General features: G+C 43.0%; 2 protein-coding genes across 2 annotated transcripts in view; one reads left to right on the top strand and one right to left on the bottom strand.

Moving 5' to 3' along the window:
• The window catches only part of CCDC178 (coiled-coil domain containing 178), a 171395-nt gene extending 161556 nt beyond the window's left edge, over positions 1–9839 (bottom strand). Inside the window, exon 1 of the mRNA XM_072328076.1 lies at positions 9082–9839. The gene's annotated coding sequence lies outside the window, so the exon portion shown is untranslated. The remainder of the gene's footprint in view (positions 1–9081) is intronic.
• ASXL3 (ASXL transcriptional regulator 3) overlaps positions 8893–12693 on the top strand; it is a 133115-nt gene continuing 129314 nt past the window's right edge. Inside the window, exon 1 of the mRNA XM_072327683.1 lies at positions 8893–9103. Within this exon, the coding sequence (XP_072183784.1) occupies positions 9050–9103 (54 nt within the window). The 5' untranslated portion in view covers positions 8893–9049. The remainder of the gene's footprint in view (positions 9104–12693) is intronic.

Raw genomic sequence — 12693 nt, 5'->3', positions numbered from 1 at the left:
CCTTTTGCTGCTGAGCAGTAACAAATTTACCCATCTGAAATATCTTTATATGGGGATTGGTAAAGGGCTGTTTTCCTTCCCACAGTGCCTACTAATATGGAACACGATTTATACTCAGAAAAAAATCCCTGCTTAGAATGTTTTCTTTCTGATAAGTAACCAATTCGGACACTTTAAATCAAATCAAGAAATGCATTTGCTCCTTTTCATGTAAAAAAATCTTATTTTCATTTACTTCTCCCATGTGTACATAGATGATAAAGTCAAGGTAGATGTTGTCCATGCAGCATTTTATTCTTTTGCATCCATTTTCAGTACTTATGCATAATGCTTTTCTATATCTTTTCTAAATTCTGTAAGAATGAATGAGGAAAATCATGAGATTATTTCCCTTGTCTCTTAAATGCAAATTGAGTGAACCAACCTAGTCAGCTATAAAAGCAGTTGATCAGAAGTGATATTCTCCCTTTAGTAACATGTTTTAGATTCTTTCATTTCCCAAAATAACTTCCTTACAGACACTTCCCATCATAATTTTTGAATATAACCTAAAAGCCAGCTATTTGAAGTGATTGATCTAAAAAGCTCACAGTCCACAAATCTTTATTATGAACTGCACACTTATAATCTGCCTTGTAACCTTTACTTCCTGTTCCAGCCCCAACCTAAAAACCCTCCTCCAAAAAGAGGAGCCATCTGCCATGCAAATCCTTAAAATTTCCAAGTTAGCCTTCCATAAGTGACTGTAATTTATTCAAGGCATTTTCGACCCATAAATTTCACAATGCCCATATAAAACCCAATGTTGTTATGTAGGTAACTTGCAGTTCTGACAGTGAGCAGCCACATGTAGTAGTTCTTCTGGAAGAGTATGCAATATCATCTGAATGTGTGTCCAATTTATTTTTAAGTGCTTATTTAAAATTAACCTTCTTAAGCCAGCATTAATTACAAACTCACATTTTTAAAAGGATGCTTGAATAATATCTGGAGATTGGAAAATTCAAAAATAATCCCAATTAATTATCCCTATATCTGCTAGGCAAACTAGAAGCATACTACATTCACTTTCCATTTTTTTAATGACTTAACAAGAAAGAGCAAATCCAAACATCACGTGCATGCATCCCCTCCATGTGCCCTTGGCAATCCAGCCAAATATTTTTACAGTGGCTGTATTACCTGCTGCCCTGCTGGAAGCCTGCTTCTAGCAACCATTTCCTCAGCACAGCTAGCCTCATGAATTTCAGTAGGCTACTCACATATTTTAAACTGTAGAATGCTTAGATCTAGGAGTAGTAAGGACTTCAGACTTAAGCTTACTTTTAAACTTAGTATCACTGGAAATATCATTGGACATGCCAAGTGAACCGTGACGTGTCATGTGTTGAGTACTGATATTTCATTTTATAGCCTGTAATGAGCATGGTTAACTGTACAGAATACAAATGGAAGTTTTAATTCTTAGCTGTAGTGAGAAATTCTTTCATACAAAAGGCAAAAAGGTGATCTAAAGTTTAATTTTCTTTATTTCTTAAAGGTTTGAGTATACGTGACCTGTATCTAAATGGCTGGGCTGTAGGAAATGGATGACTCACAGGAACACAATTTATGATGCCCTTGTGCGGGCATAAGTTTATCTGAGAAATCCCACCAAAGAAAAAAAAAACACAACAAAAAAAGCAACTGGAGGAAGACTGAAGAAATCAAATACCAAATGTTCTGATTTTTAACCTCATTGTTCTGACTAGTCTGTTTCTAATTAAAGCTCTTGGTTTCTTGTGTGGTATTTGTATAATTTTGTAACATATTGTTTAGGTAGTTTTCAAGGACATTTAAGTCAAATGTCCAAACTTTTATCTTAGATATTTATGTCATCAGCATTATGATGCTTATGGACCACTGACTAATGTAGAAGCTACATTGCAAACGCGCTGCCAGAAATTGGTCCCTGCCCCAGATTACAGCACATCAATTTTCACTGATAGTAACAAAGTACTGTCATTTTAAGAAGTACTTTGTTCAACTTTCATTTGTCTTTTACAATTCTTGGGTTTAGATAGCCAATAGAAGTGATTACATAAACTGTCACTGATTGTGCAGGCATTGTGCCCAAGCAAGAACTCCTGAAATCAGCAGGGCTGTTCCAAGCATTCATAGATTCATCTGTTAAACTGAGGAGAAAAGGAGATAAATGGCAAAATCTAATACAAGACACCTATACTGGAATTGTTTATTGACCGGACTATCACATGTGTTGTGCTAGAACCAAAGGGTGTTCCCATAGCCATAAAGGAGCAGCAAATCCATCACATCTACAGCAAGAATCTGTACAAAACACGCAATGAGATGCCCCCAGACTGATTTATTTATTTTTTTATTCTTTTGCATCAGGGCATTTGAGAAATGCCCTCTGCTCTTTATCACCAATACTGCATCATCCTATTTTCATTCTTTTTCAGAAATTTGTGCTTGTTAATAAACTACTTTTCTTCATATTTGTGCTATTGTCTGTTATTATCTAGAAGTTTCAGATTCATGCAGCTAGTCAATGGCAGCTAGCAGAAGGCTGCCCAAACAATTTGGTGTTGTTTGCTTTGTTATGTTAAGAAGTCACAGGAAAGTAACTAACCTATTACCAGGAAACAATTCAAATATTTCTTTGTTGCCCTTGGCAAGCAGGTGCAAGCAGGTGTGTGCTGGTCCAGAAGACAGCTCACAGATGTAGTCCTTTTCTCCCATGTGAGATGACATAAACACGGACTCCCCCTTCCATAGGATTCTGAGTTTTTGCACTTACAAAGCCAAATCTGGATTGCAGATCTGCAGGACAGCAATGGACATTATTACTTCTCTTTCTGTTAGACTGTTGGTTTCTATGTCATTGTGCTATTATGTCAGGTTTGGAGATCCTCAACCTAGCAATGTTTAACTCTGTATGTGTAGCTCTCCTGGCATTAGTTTCTGTGATTACACAGTATGTTACTTCTCATATTTATAGTTAGTCCACTGGGAAGATTTTCCAAGCTCTTCTTTCCAAGTTAGCTGTGAAGTTTCAAAGCCTCTTCCAAAATTCTACTGAACATACAGTAAAAACAACCAGAGTTTTTGCTGGCTTATACGTAATGCAATGCTGATCTCATATATGTGTATATATACATGTACACATACTCTCTTTGTTGGAAAAATTGCACATTGAAAGGTAACTGGTACTAGTTCTTACAGCTTTCACTCTTGGCTAAAAACAGACCAGAAAGTGATTATGGTGGCAGATGTCATACAATATAATGTCGTTTTTGGTCATTTTATGACATTACCTATCACAGACAGATTGCTAGAGAGCTAAAGCAACTGCACAAATGGGCTCTGAAGTCAGTCATTCAAGGAGAAATAAAAGGAATGGGTAAGTTGTCCTAGTAGTGCATGAGTCACTTCCTTTCATTCTGCTGAGTGGTTCTAGGGACACTGCACTAATTTTGCTCTGGCCATGAGCATTTGTCCTATCCTTTTTCACTTGTTCTGACAATCCTCTGAGACTCATCGTGAGAACAACGTATAAATTTTGCTTCTAATTCCTCTGTACACCTTCCATTCCTTAAAATTCCACATAACTCGATGCAGCATTTTGCTACCTATCTATTCTGTGGATTAAATTCATTCTGTAGGCTAAAATGTGATACTCGAATAGCATCCATGCATTTGGAATTCCTGGATGACCTCCTAGACAGGAAGATATGTAATTTCTGCTGAACCAGATACTACAAGCAAAGAGCTTTAAATTCTCCTGTAATTGCAGCAAGCATATTTATAATCCATGCAACAACTTCCATACAATCAACTAGATAAGCATCTGAAAAAGAGCAGATGAGATAAACTATCAGCTGCTGTGTTTTTGATTTGACTACACAGAAATGCAAGCAATCTTGCTAGCCATCTGCAGACAGTTCCCGCTCCTCTGAGTATTTCTCCTGTTAACAGAACTTCTAGGGAGGTGTGATCTGGGTGCAGCCTGTGTGTGATGCCTCAAAGGTGAGTTCTTTTCTGTAGTAGTTCTTTTCATGCACTAAGAAATGTTTACTTTCTCACACTTCTGCCATACAGTGTAAATGCTCTTCATTCACATACAATGGACTTCTCATAGAAATTGACCCCATGGATTTGACTAAAAGCGATCCCATATTCATAGTATGAAAAAGTGGTGGCAACATAGCCCAGGATGTGCTGTCTGGAATCCTAGCCTAATTCCAGACTGCTTGGTGGGTTGTCCACGCTGTACCACCTTGCATTTGGTGGGATGGCATAGCAAATCTCTGGTTAGCTAGGACTGGGTTTGTTGGATCATCTGCAATGCCATGGAGACAAACCTAATCTGGCCTCTGGAGAGCTAGGAGGGTACAAAAGAAACTTCACATTGGTTGGCCAGTCCTGGTCTAAGACAAAAGAAATGGCAATTGTACACAATTAAAATAAGAACACTGATGTGAGCAGTGGAACTGCTGCTGCTTACAGCCAAAGCTTTGACTGGTGGACAATCAGCGACAATGAGATATAAGGTAAAGCTGAAGGTTTACACCATTAGCAATTCTACAAGCATTCAATTGTCAGGGATAGACAAGGGATATCTTGATTTTAAACCTGAAAAAATGTGCTTGTCTCTTTTAAAATTATTTTTTACTCTTTCCAAAGAAAGATGAGATCTTCCATGTGTTCTACAACTTCCTTCAGGCTCTATGGAAAAAATGCTGTGCCCGAGAAAAGACTACTTGGTGTACTTGATTTGCCATTCAGCAGAATTCAGCTTCAGCCCTCCTGTATTGACATGTTGAAGTACAGCCTGTAGGGTGGTTTTTTTCATGAGCTTCAGGAGTCTGTCCAAATACAGTAATATTATCCAGATAATACTAGATTCCAAGCTTGTTATTAAGAATTATTAGCATATTTGAAAAACTCTGAATGTTGATTCTGGGCCATATGGCATATGAACAAAAAAGAAAAGTCCATTACATGTACGAAATGCTGTGAACCTCATGCGTTCTGAATGCTTGGTAATATGTGTTCTTTAAATCAGGAGTAGAAAACATTCTCTGCAGAAAACCCCGCAGTATCTGTAAATGGCTAACTGACCATCACGATGGCTTTTTTTGGCTTCCTTAGGTCCATAGAAAAACAAGTACTTCAGTTTGATTTTTGTCACCACTGCTCTGAAATTAATTCAGAAAATGCAGCGTCTTCATTAGTATCATTCCGGGCTATTTTTTTAATTATCTTGTGACTCAGCATCTCTCATTCAATTGTAGAAAATATAATTTCCATTGTAATAGCGGCACATTAGATTGAATTTTCATGCTGTGAATAAACCCTTCTGCACATCTGGTATTTCCATGTAATAGTTGATACTATTTCTTTTGTAACAGCTGAAACTGGAATTTGTGTTGCAGAAATGTTTGGTTGTACTGAAGCACTGCAGCCAATATGAATGTGCGTATTTATGGCAGTTTACAGATTTCTACTTGGAAGGAGCATTATTGTACACAATAAAGAATTCAGCAATATGTAACAAAAGTCATTTTCACATGCAGGAAACAACAATGTTGTTCTTCGGGTACCTTCACTAGATATGTCAAATGCCAAACTTCTATAACATTACAGGGAAATGCATTCACTGAGTAATGAAATGCAGAAGCCAGTGTCCAGTATTATTTTGGTAGCCTGTCTACATTATCCTGAGAGAAGAAAAGGTAACTGGACACAAATGCATTCATAATAAGTAACCGCTTCGATCCTCAGTCAGTACAGTAACATCTGGCACTATAATTTCACATAAACGCTGCTTATGTAGAATTTAACGGTAAATTTGAACCTAACATCTTTCTTCAGTATTTATGTAGAGTTACATTTGTCATACGTACAAGCACACATGCAGTTCCCTGAGATCATGGCTCTGAGATATGCCCTACATACGCTGAGCTTTTAGCCATAGTTCCAGTGGCTGCAGCTTGAATGCTGTTGACTGCTTCTCACTCTTGATTTTGTGATTGTCAGTTCAGTTAGAGCAATGGTTACAATCTCCTGTAGTGTCAGGTCTAATTCAAGCAGTAAATACTATTTATAATCAATAGGAAATGCTTTTTTTTTTTTTTTTTTTTCCTGTAAGCTCAATTTGACCTTTTTCTGCTGTGCTTCAAGTCTTAGTTGAACATGATTTTTGACTCCCTCAAAGCAGCAGCACACTGCGCTGTTGATTTCTTTGGTTTCTAGTATGCTGGCAGTGTTTATAAAATTCAGCTACAATGTCTATTGCGGACAGAATTCTTTCATTGCAGTGCCATGGATTCATTTTCTTTTTTATCATGAGGAAAAGCATGCAGAATGCAAGCTCTGCTCAGATACATTCTACAGGGTAAATGATTTTCTTTCTCCAGCAAGGTCAGGCACACTTAGTACATGATTTCCAACTATTTGCATTTGAACAACCAAAGGAACTGAGGAACACCTGGACTTTGTGGGAATGATGCAGATGAATTCAATGGCAGCACGGAAACTCTGCAGTAGCTAAATAGAAAGGATGCAATACTGTAACAACCATTCCATGCATCCATAGAAATACCAGATGAAAGTGTGGTCCTGGTTACAACAGGCAAAAGCACAAACCAATCAAACCACCAAAAAACCCTAAGATTTAGAGGGTCCCTAAATTTCTCTTTACTGAAGAAATATCATCCTCTGTCCGATACCAGTCTTGCAAGCTCAAAGCTCTCTTGAGAAATGAGACATTTAGTTCATGTTATGTATGTGAAGCAACTGGACCAACAACCAGATTATCACCTAATGGCAAACAGGCAGGAAACTAACAGAAATGTTTATTTTAACCACCTATGATGAGAGTGACAGATCAACCTCCCAATGCTGTTTTAGTTTTGTTCTAGTTTCAACACTGAGAACAATGGCAGTATTTCAAAGGCAGCTTTATTGAAGTAGTTAATAACTAAAAACTTAGGTGCTGGAGTTGGGGGGGGGGGGGGGGGGGGAGGGGGGAGGAATATGAATGAAGACTTGAAGACTATGTTATAAAGGAATAGGAAATTACTAAAGGCAAGGAAATGTAAAAGGAAGGGGGGGGGGGGGGGGGGGGGGAAAGTAGGGCAGAGACATAAAAGGCAGAAAACAAAGAAACAAAGCATTGACAAAGAAGTTATACTAACAGTGAGCATTTCCTTTCTAGACGTTACTAAGGTGACAAAAAATACTCCGTAAATAACAAAATAAAGGAATACAGAGCTGTTTCTACAACTGAATGATTTTAAATCTGTTACAGAAGCAAACTCAGGCCTGAAGCAGTCCAGCTTCAACATTTTTCTCTCAAACACTTCTGAGGCAATTCCAAATCCTCTGGTCAATTCTGGACAGTCTGGAATTAATACTAAATCTAGATGGAACCGTTTTAATAGAATTTTGTTTCATTAGTTATTTTCATTCAAGCATGAAAATGAGTTACAAAATCTGGGAAGGTTCTGTGAGGATGAACTACCTTCCATGAGTCACATCCAGATGTAACACAAAGACAGGGAGAAAGAATGGGACAAGCTTAAGGAGCCCCATGCAACATCTGAGCTCTCCAAGGGCAATCAGGGCAGCCACTGCTGCTTCCTCTAGGGCTGCCCTGTCCTTCTCGGGGTGAAATACACTTAGTGTTAAGCTTCTTTGGACTGATTTTTGTTTGTTTGTTTGTTTTTCTAGTGAACTGTGCATTCGTGCAAAACTACAGTTTTACCATTATGGATGCCAACAGTCCAGAATTGCTGCTGGGAAAGGATGAAGGATGGCACGGAGACCGACCAAACGGACACACAAAGCCTAAAGAATCTGAAATTCATTTCGGTCTAAGTAAAAAATGTCAAAACGTTTCAGCAGCATTCCCCCAATACTTTAACAGCCGGGGGAGGGGAGGAGATAGGGGAGAAGCCCCCACCGTAATATCCTGTAACTCAGGAAGGTGTGTTAAACCCACAGCTTTCCACGCTGTGGGCATCTTAATCCTAAATCATCCAATAAAGAAGAACATCCTTCAGGCTTCTACCAACCCAGCTTTCACCAACTCCTTTGTTTATCCTGCAACAGAACGGAGCTTTTCTCCCCGCTCTGACAGGAGCCCCGCTGCCACGGGCTCCTCCTGAACCCACACCTCCTCGGCGGGGGCTCCCGCTGCCCAATTTCGACGCGGCCGGAGGAACCGAGAGGAGGACGCAGGCGGGAGCCCCGCAGCCGCCCGCAGCCCGGGGCAGCCGCCCGCCCGGAGCTCCCGGACCCACCGCCGACCCCGAGCCGTGAGTAGGCGTCGGCGAGGAGATCGCGCAGCGGGGGAAGGGCCGGGTCTCAGTTTTTCGGCAGAGCCGGGAGCGCCGCGCGTGGAGCCGGGCGCCCTGAGGCGCCCCGCGGGACGGCAAGGGAAGGGGGCCCCTAGAAGAGCTGCGACGCCAGGCGCGGGACGGCGCCAACGGGTACCGACCGACCCCGGCGACCCCGCCCCGGCAGCGCCCTTCGCGTCCCTGGGGAGACGCCCCGTCCGCCCGCCGCGCGGCACCACGGGAGTTGTAGTCCGGCCCCCCTCCCCGCCGCCCCTAGCCCAGGGGGGAGAGAGGCGCCGCGGCCGCTCTCGCGAGGCTTGGCGGCGGGCGCGCTCTGCTCTCGGGCGGCCTCCTCGCGAGGGCGGCCGCCGGCGGCGGGGGGACGTTTAGTGCGGGCGCCATTCCCCCGCGTGACGTCGTAGTGCATTGTTGTGAGCGTAGCGGAGCATCCCTCAAGCTGTCAGCTGTGCCGCCGCGGCGGGGAGCCGAGCCGGCCCGGCCCCCCTCCTCCCCCGCCTCCGCCTCCTCCTCCGCCCCCGCCCCTCCCGCCCCGGGGGCTCCGGCGTTCGGTGTCAACGTATCATTGTCCGTGCGGAACCCCTCCGGGCCCCCCCCCCCCCCCACTCTCCTCTTCGCCCCCCCTCCCGGTCCGCCCTCCCCCCGCCCCCGCCCCCCCCACCGAACCACCTCAATGAGATGCAAACATGAAAGACAAGAGGAAGAAGAAGGACCGCACCTGGGCCGAGGCTGCCCGCCTGGTAGGTGCCGCGTAGCATTGTGTGTCTGTGTGTGTGCGTGTCGTGTGTGCGCGCCGCCCGCGTCCCGCCGCCGCCGCTTTGTTGGCGGCCGTTGGGGCGTGGGGAGGGAGTGCGAGAGGGCGGCAGTGCGTGTGTGACGGAGGAAGTGTGCAAGGGAGTGTGTGTGTGTGTGTACGAGTGTGTGAGGAAGGGAGTGCGCGAAGGTGTTAGGAAGTGGGCGAAGGAGTGTGCGAGGCTGTGTGTGAGTGTGCGAAGGAGTGTGCGAGGGAGTGTGAGTGTGTAAATGAGGGAGTGTGTAAATGAGGGAGTGTGAGTGTGTAAATGAGGGAGTGTGTGTGAGGGTGTGTGCGTGGAAGTGTGTAACGGGGCGTGTGCGTGGGAGGGAGTGCGCGAAGGTGTGAGGGAGTGTGTGAGTGTACGAAGCTTGCGTATGAGTGTGCAAAAGTGCGCGAGCGTGTAAAGGAGGGAGCGCACAAGTGAGTGCGAAGGACGGGGAGTGTCTGAACGCGAGGCGGTGAGTGTTCGGCCGTGGGAGTGTGAATGGGGGTGCTAAGGCTCGAGGGAGGCATTGCCCGTGCGGAGGCAGAGGGCAGTGGGTGCGCGGCTCCTGCCGGGCTGTGTGAGTCTGAGCCCGCCCGGCCCTCTGCTCTCCTCATGTCCCCGTCTGAAGTGGAGAAATAGCCGCGTCCCTTCGGCAGTGTACGTGTGAGGAAATGCCTATTCTTTTCTTCTTGTGAGTGTATGTGTAAATATCCAGGGATTGTTTTTGTCTCTCTGAGTTCGTGCATCAGATATCCCGTGAAAATCCCTCCGTTTAATTACAGAGAAAAGTGAAATATCTGGGAATTGCCTCTTCTTCCTGTTAGAGTGAGCAGGAGGGCAGGGGTGAGGGGCAAGGACATCAGAAAGAACTCTCATCCTGATTTCCCTCCTCCCTCTCTACTTTCTCAACTGAGCGGGGAAATATCCAGGGCAATCAAACCCACAGGCGCTCTGGAGACCTGCTCTGTTCCCACTTCATTAGGAAACTGTCTCCTCTTACCTACTGTATCCATTTTCACGATTCTGTATCACTGTTTGCTAAGTGTAACAGAATACACTGTTGATGTTGTTTTTCAGTTTCCGAGTGTGTATGGGTTCTCTCCGTTCTAGGAATCTTACAACAGTCTATGCACGATACAGCATGTGTGGTTGTACGTGTTTCTGTGTGTGTCTTCTGCAAACTTGCGTCTGGCTGAGCTTCAGTTCCGTGCCTAGAAAGATGACAAAGCAGGGAAGGCACATTACTGCTTATATTGCTTTATTTCTTTCCGTTTAAATTTTTAATTTAATTTTATTGTTTGTTTGTTTGTTTTTTTCGTATCCGTGTCAACTTTGCATTTTTATCCACCTCTGATATAATTGCCTAAGTAACACCTCTGTGGTAATGGTGCATCTGTTTTTGGTAATGGGTATTGATGTCATATTTCTATTGGTTACACTCCACGAGACATTCCTTGTCAAAATGTTTTCCGCCTCGTATGAATTCCTACGTAGGAAGACGAGCCTTCCTCTCCTATATAAACAATGACGAGGTATGAGACAGACACAACCTATAGATGTCTCTGTAAACTGTACATAGGTGTTCTCGTGTGCTTGGTCAGTGCTAAACTCTGGTGTGGTTCATTCTGCGTACCACAACGTTTTGTACTCTCTCAGCTTTAGCGTAGATGTTGTGATACAGTGTCACCTTTGTCTGGCTTCTCGGAATTGTGCTGAAAGTTTAGCTGCAGTAAAACACCATTTACTAAAGTAGTGGTGGCAGTGGGTGTTGCTGTAGCGCATGTTTTTTGTTCAAGCTTTAAACAGGCAGCTTGCAGTCGAAAGTCTGTGAATTCCACCAAATGCTTTTCGAACTTTGAAGTGGTGGCTGCAGTCGCTACTGTAAGCTGTCTTTTGTTTGACAAATGTACGTAAAGGAATTTTAATGTGTATTTATTAAAATTGCTATTCCCATGTGGTCCAGTATGTGGAAAAGTTTAAGAGCCTCTGGGGAACAAAGGCCGAGCCTGCGCTGAGGAGGAGGACTTAAGGCTCTCTTCTACTTTCATGCTGTCCTATCACATAACAGTCTCCATAGAAAATCCAGTAAAAACGATACTTCGCTGTGTATAAGCGGTGGAGGTGCGTGAGATCCTCTGTGTGCTTTTGTCTGGACTCCTGGGGCTTGATGAGTTACAGAAAACTTGTCCCAAGTCTGTTATGTGAGCAATGTGTAGCACTGCTCAGACTGGCGGCCATCCTGCACGGAGCTTTGGCAGTACAGTGACGTGCCTCTGCAAATCGCAATGAAAGATTGAAGCTAAAATTGCCACTCCTTACAGTGTTTTATGTTAGGACCCTGATGGTTCATTACGACTTCGTTTTCTTGGGATGCATCAATAATGTATTACTGCAAGGTTTGATTAAATCAATTTCTTTCCAACAGCAAGTAAACAATGAAGTGATTGATACCTACTCACGAAAAACGACTCATGAGTTGCCTAGATCAATATGATGTAAAATCGTGTAGTACTGAATTATTTTTAGAAACAAGAGATTGAATTAATACAGAGCAAATGTATGGAAATTTATGTGTTATATTTTCTACAGAAACCCTTAACATTACTCCAGTAGTGAGCTTTCAAAACCAAGTGCTCAAACATGTAAAAGGAGAAAGGTAACCCTGCTGGTGCTGCTTTTTCATCCTGTTGTGCATCTCCATCTATTACAGCCTGGACTTAAAATGATGTACTTGCATGGTAGATTTCCTAGTACTTCAAGTTCATTCACAAGAGCTGCTGATATTGTTCATTTTATTTTCTTTGTTTAACGTGAGGTGCTGTGCTTCATTTCCTGTAACTCTTTCCAAATCTATGTTAAAATATATTTGTCTTTTCCGTGTCAGGCACCCACATGTCGCTATTGTTAGCAACGTCCAGTAGCTTCCCAAATGCAAATGTTTCTGTGGCATCCCTATAAAGTTAAGTAATTTGACTTCTGCTTAAGCTGTGCGGAGTCGAGGCATGGAAAGATTAAGTACCTTACTCAAAGCTGCACGGGAAATCTGTGGGAGAGGCAGTTATCATACCAACAGTGTCTTTGTAGTAGTCCTGCTTCTTAGTCATAAAATCATCTTCCTTCTGTGGCTACACTTTTGCCTCATTCACTCTCTATTACTATTTCTCTCACAGTAATTATGAAAGAAATGGATATGGTCATGTCTCTATTCAATCTATATTGAAACTCATAATTCACCATGTAATAGTTGTCATGGATAAAAAGGAGTACAAAAACTGGACTCAAGCCTGAAATCATTACACAGCTCTCCATTTCCCACATTCACAATGAAAGAAAGAGAAGTGCTTCAGAAAAATATATTACGTGACAGTCTTAAAATACATTGTAATGTGTAAGCCTAAGTGGTGAGGCTCCACACTGACAGGCGGTGTTGCATTTCTATTTCTTCTATTTGATTAAAAGGTCTTTGAAAACTCAAGTTTCTGCAATGCAGGGCTTTTTCACAACACTTGATTTTTAGAGCTGAAGCAGCAGAGGACTCCCATTATATT

Source organism: Excalfactoria chinensis, chromosome 2 (genome assembly GCF_039878825.1).
Source record: "Excalfactoria chinensis isolate bCotChi1 chromosome 2, bCotChi1.hap2, whole genome shotgun sequence".
In the NCBI taxonomy this organism is placed as follows: Eukaryota; Metazoa; Chordata; class Aves; order Galliformes; family Phasianidae; genus Excalfactoria; species Excalfactoria chinensis.
The sequence above is the reverse complement of the archived record's forward strand: the minus strand, read 5'-3'. Positions and strand labels throughout refer to the sequence as shown.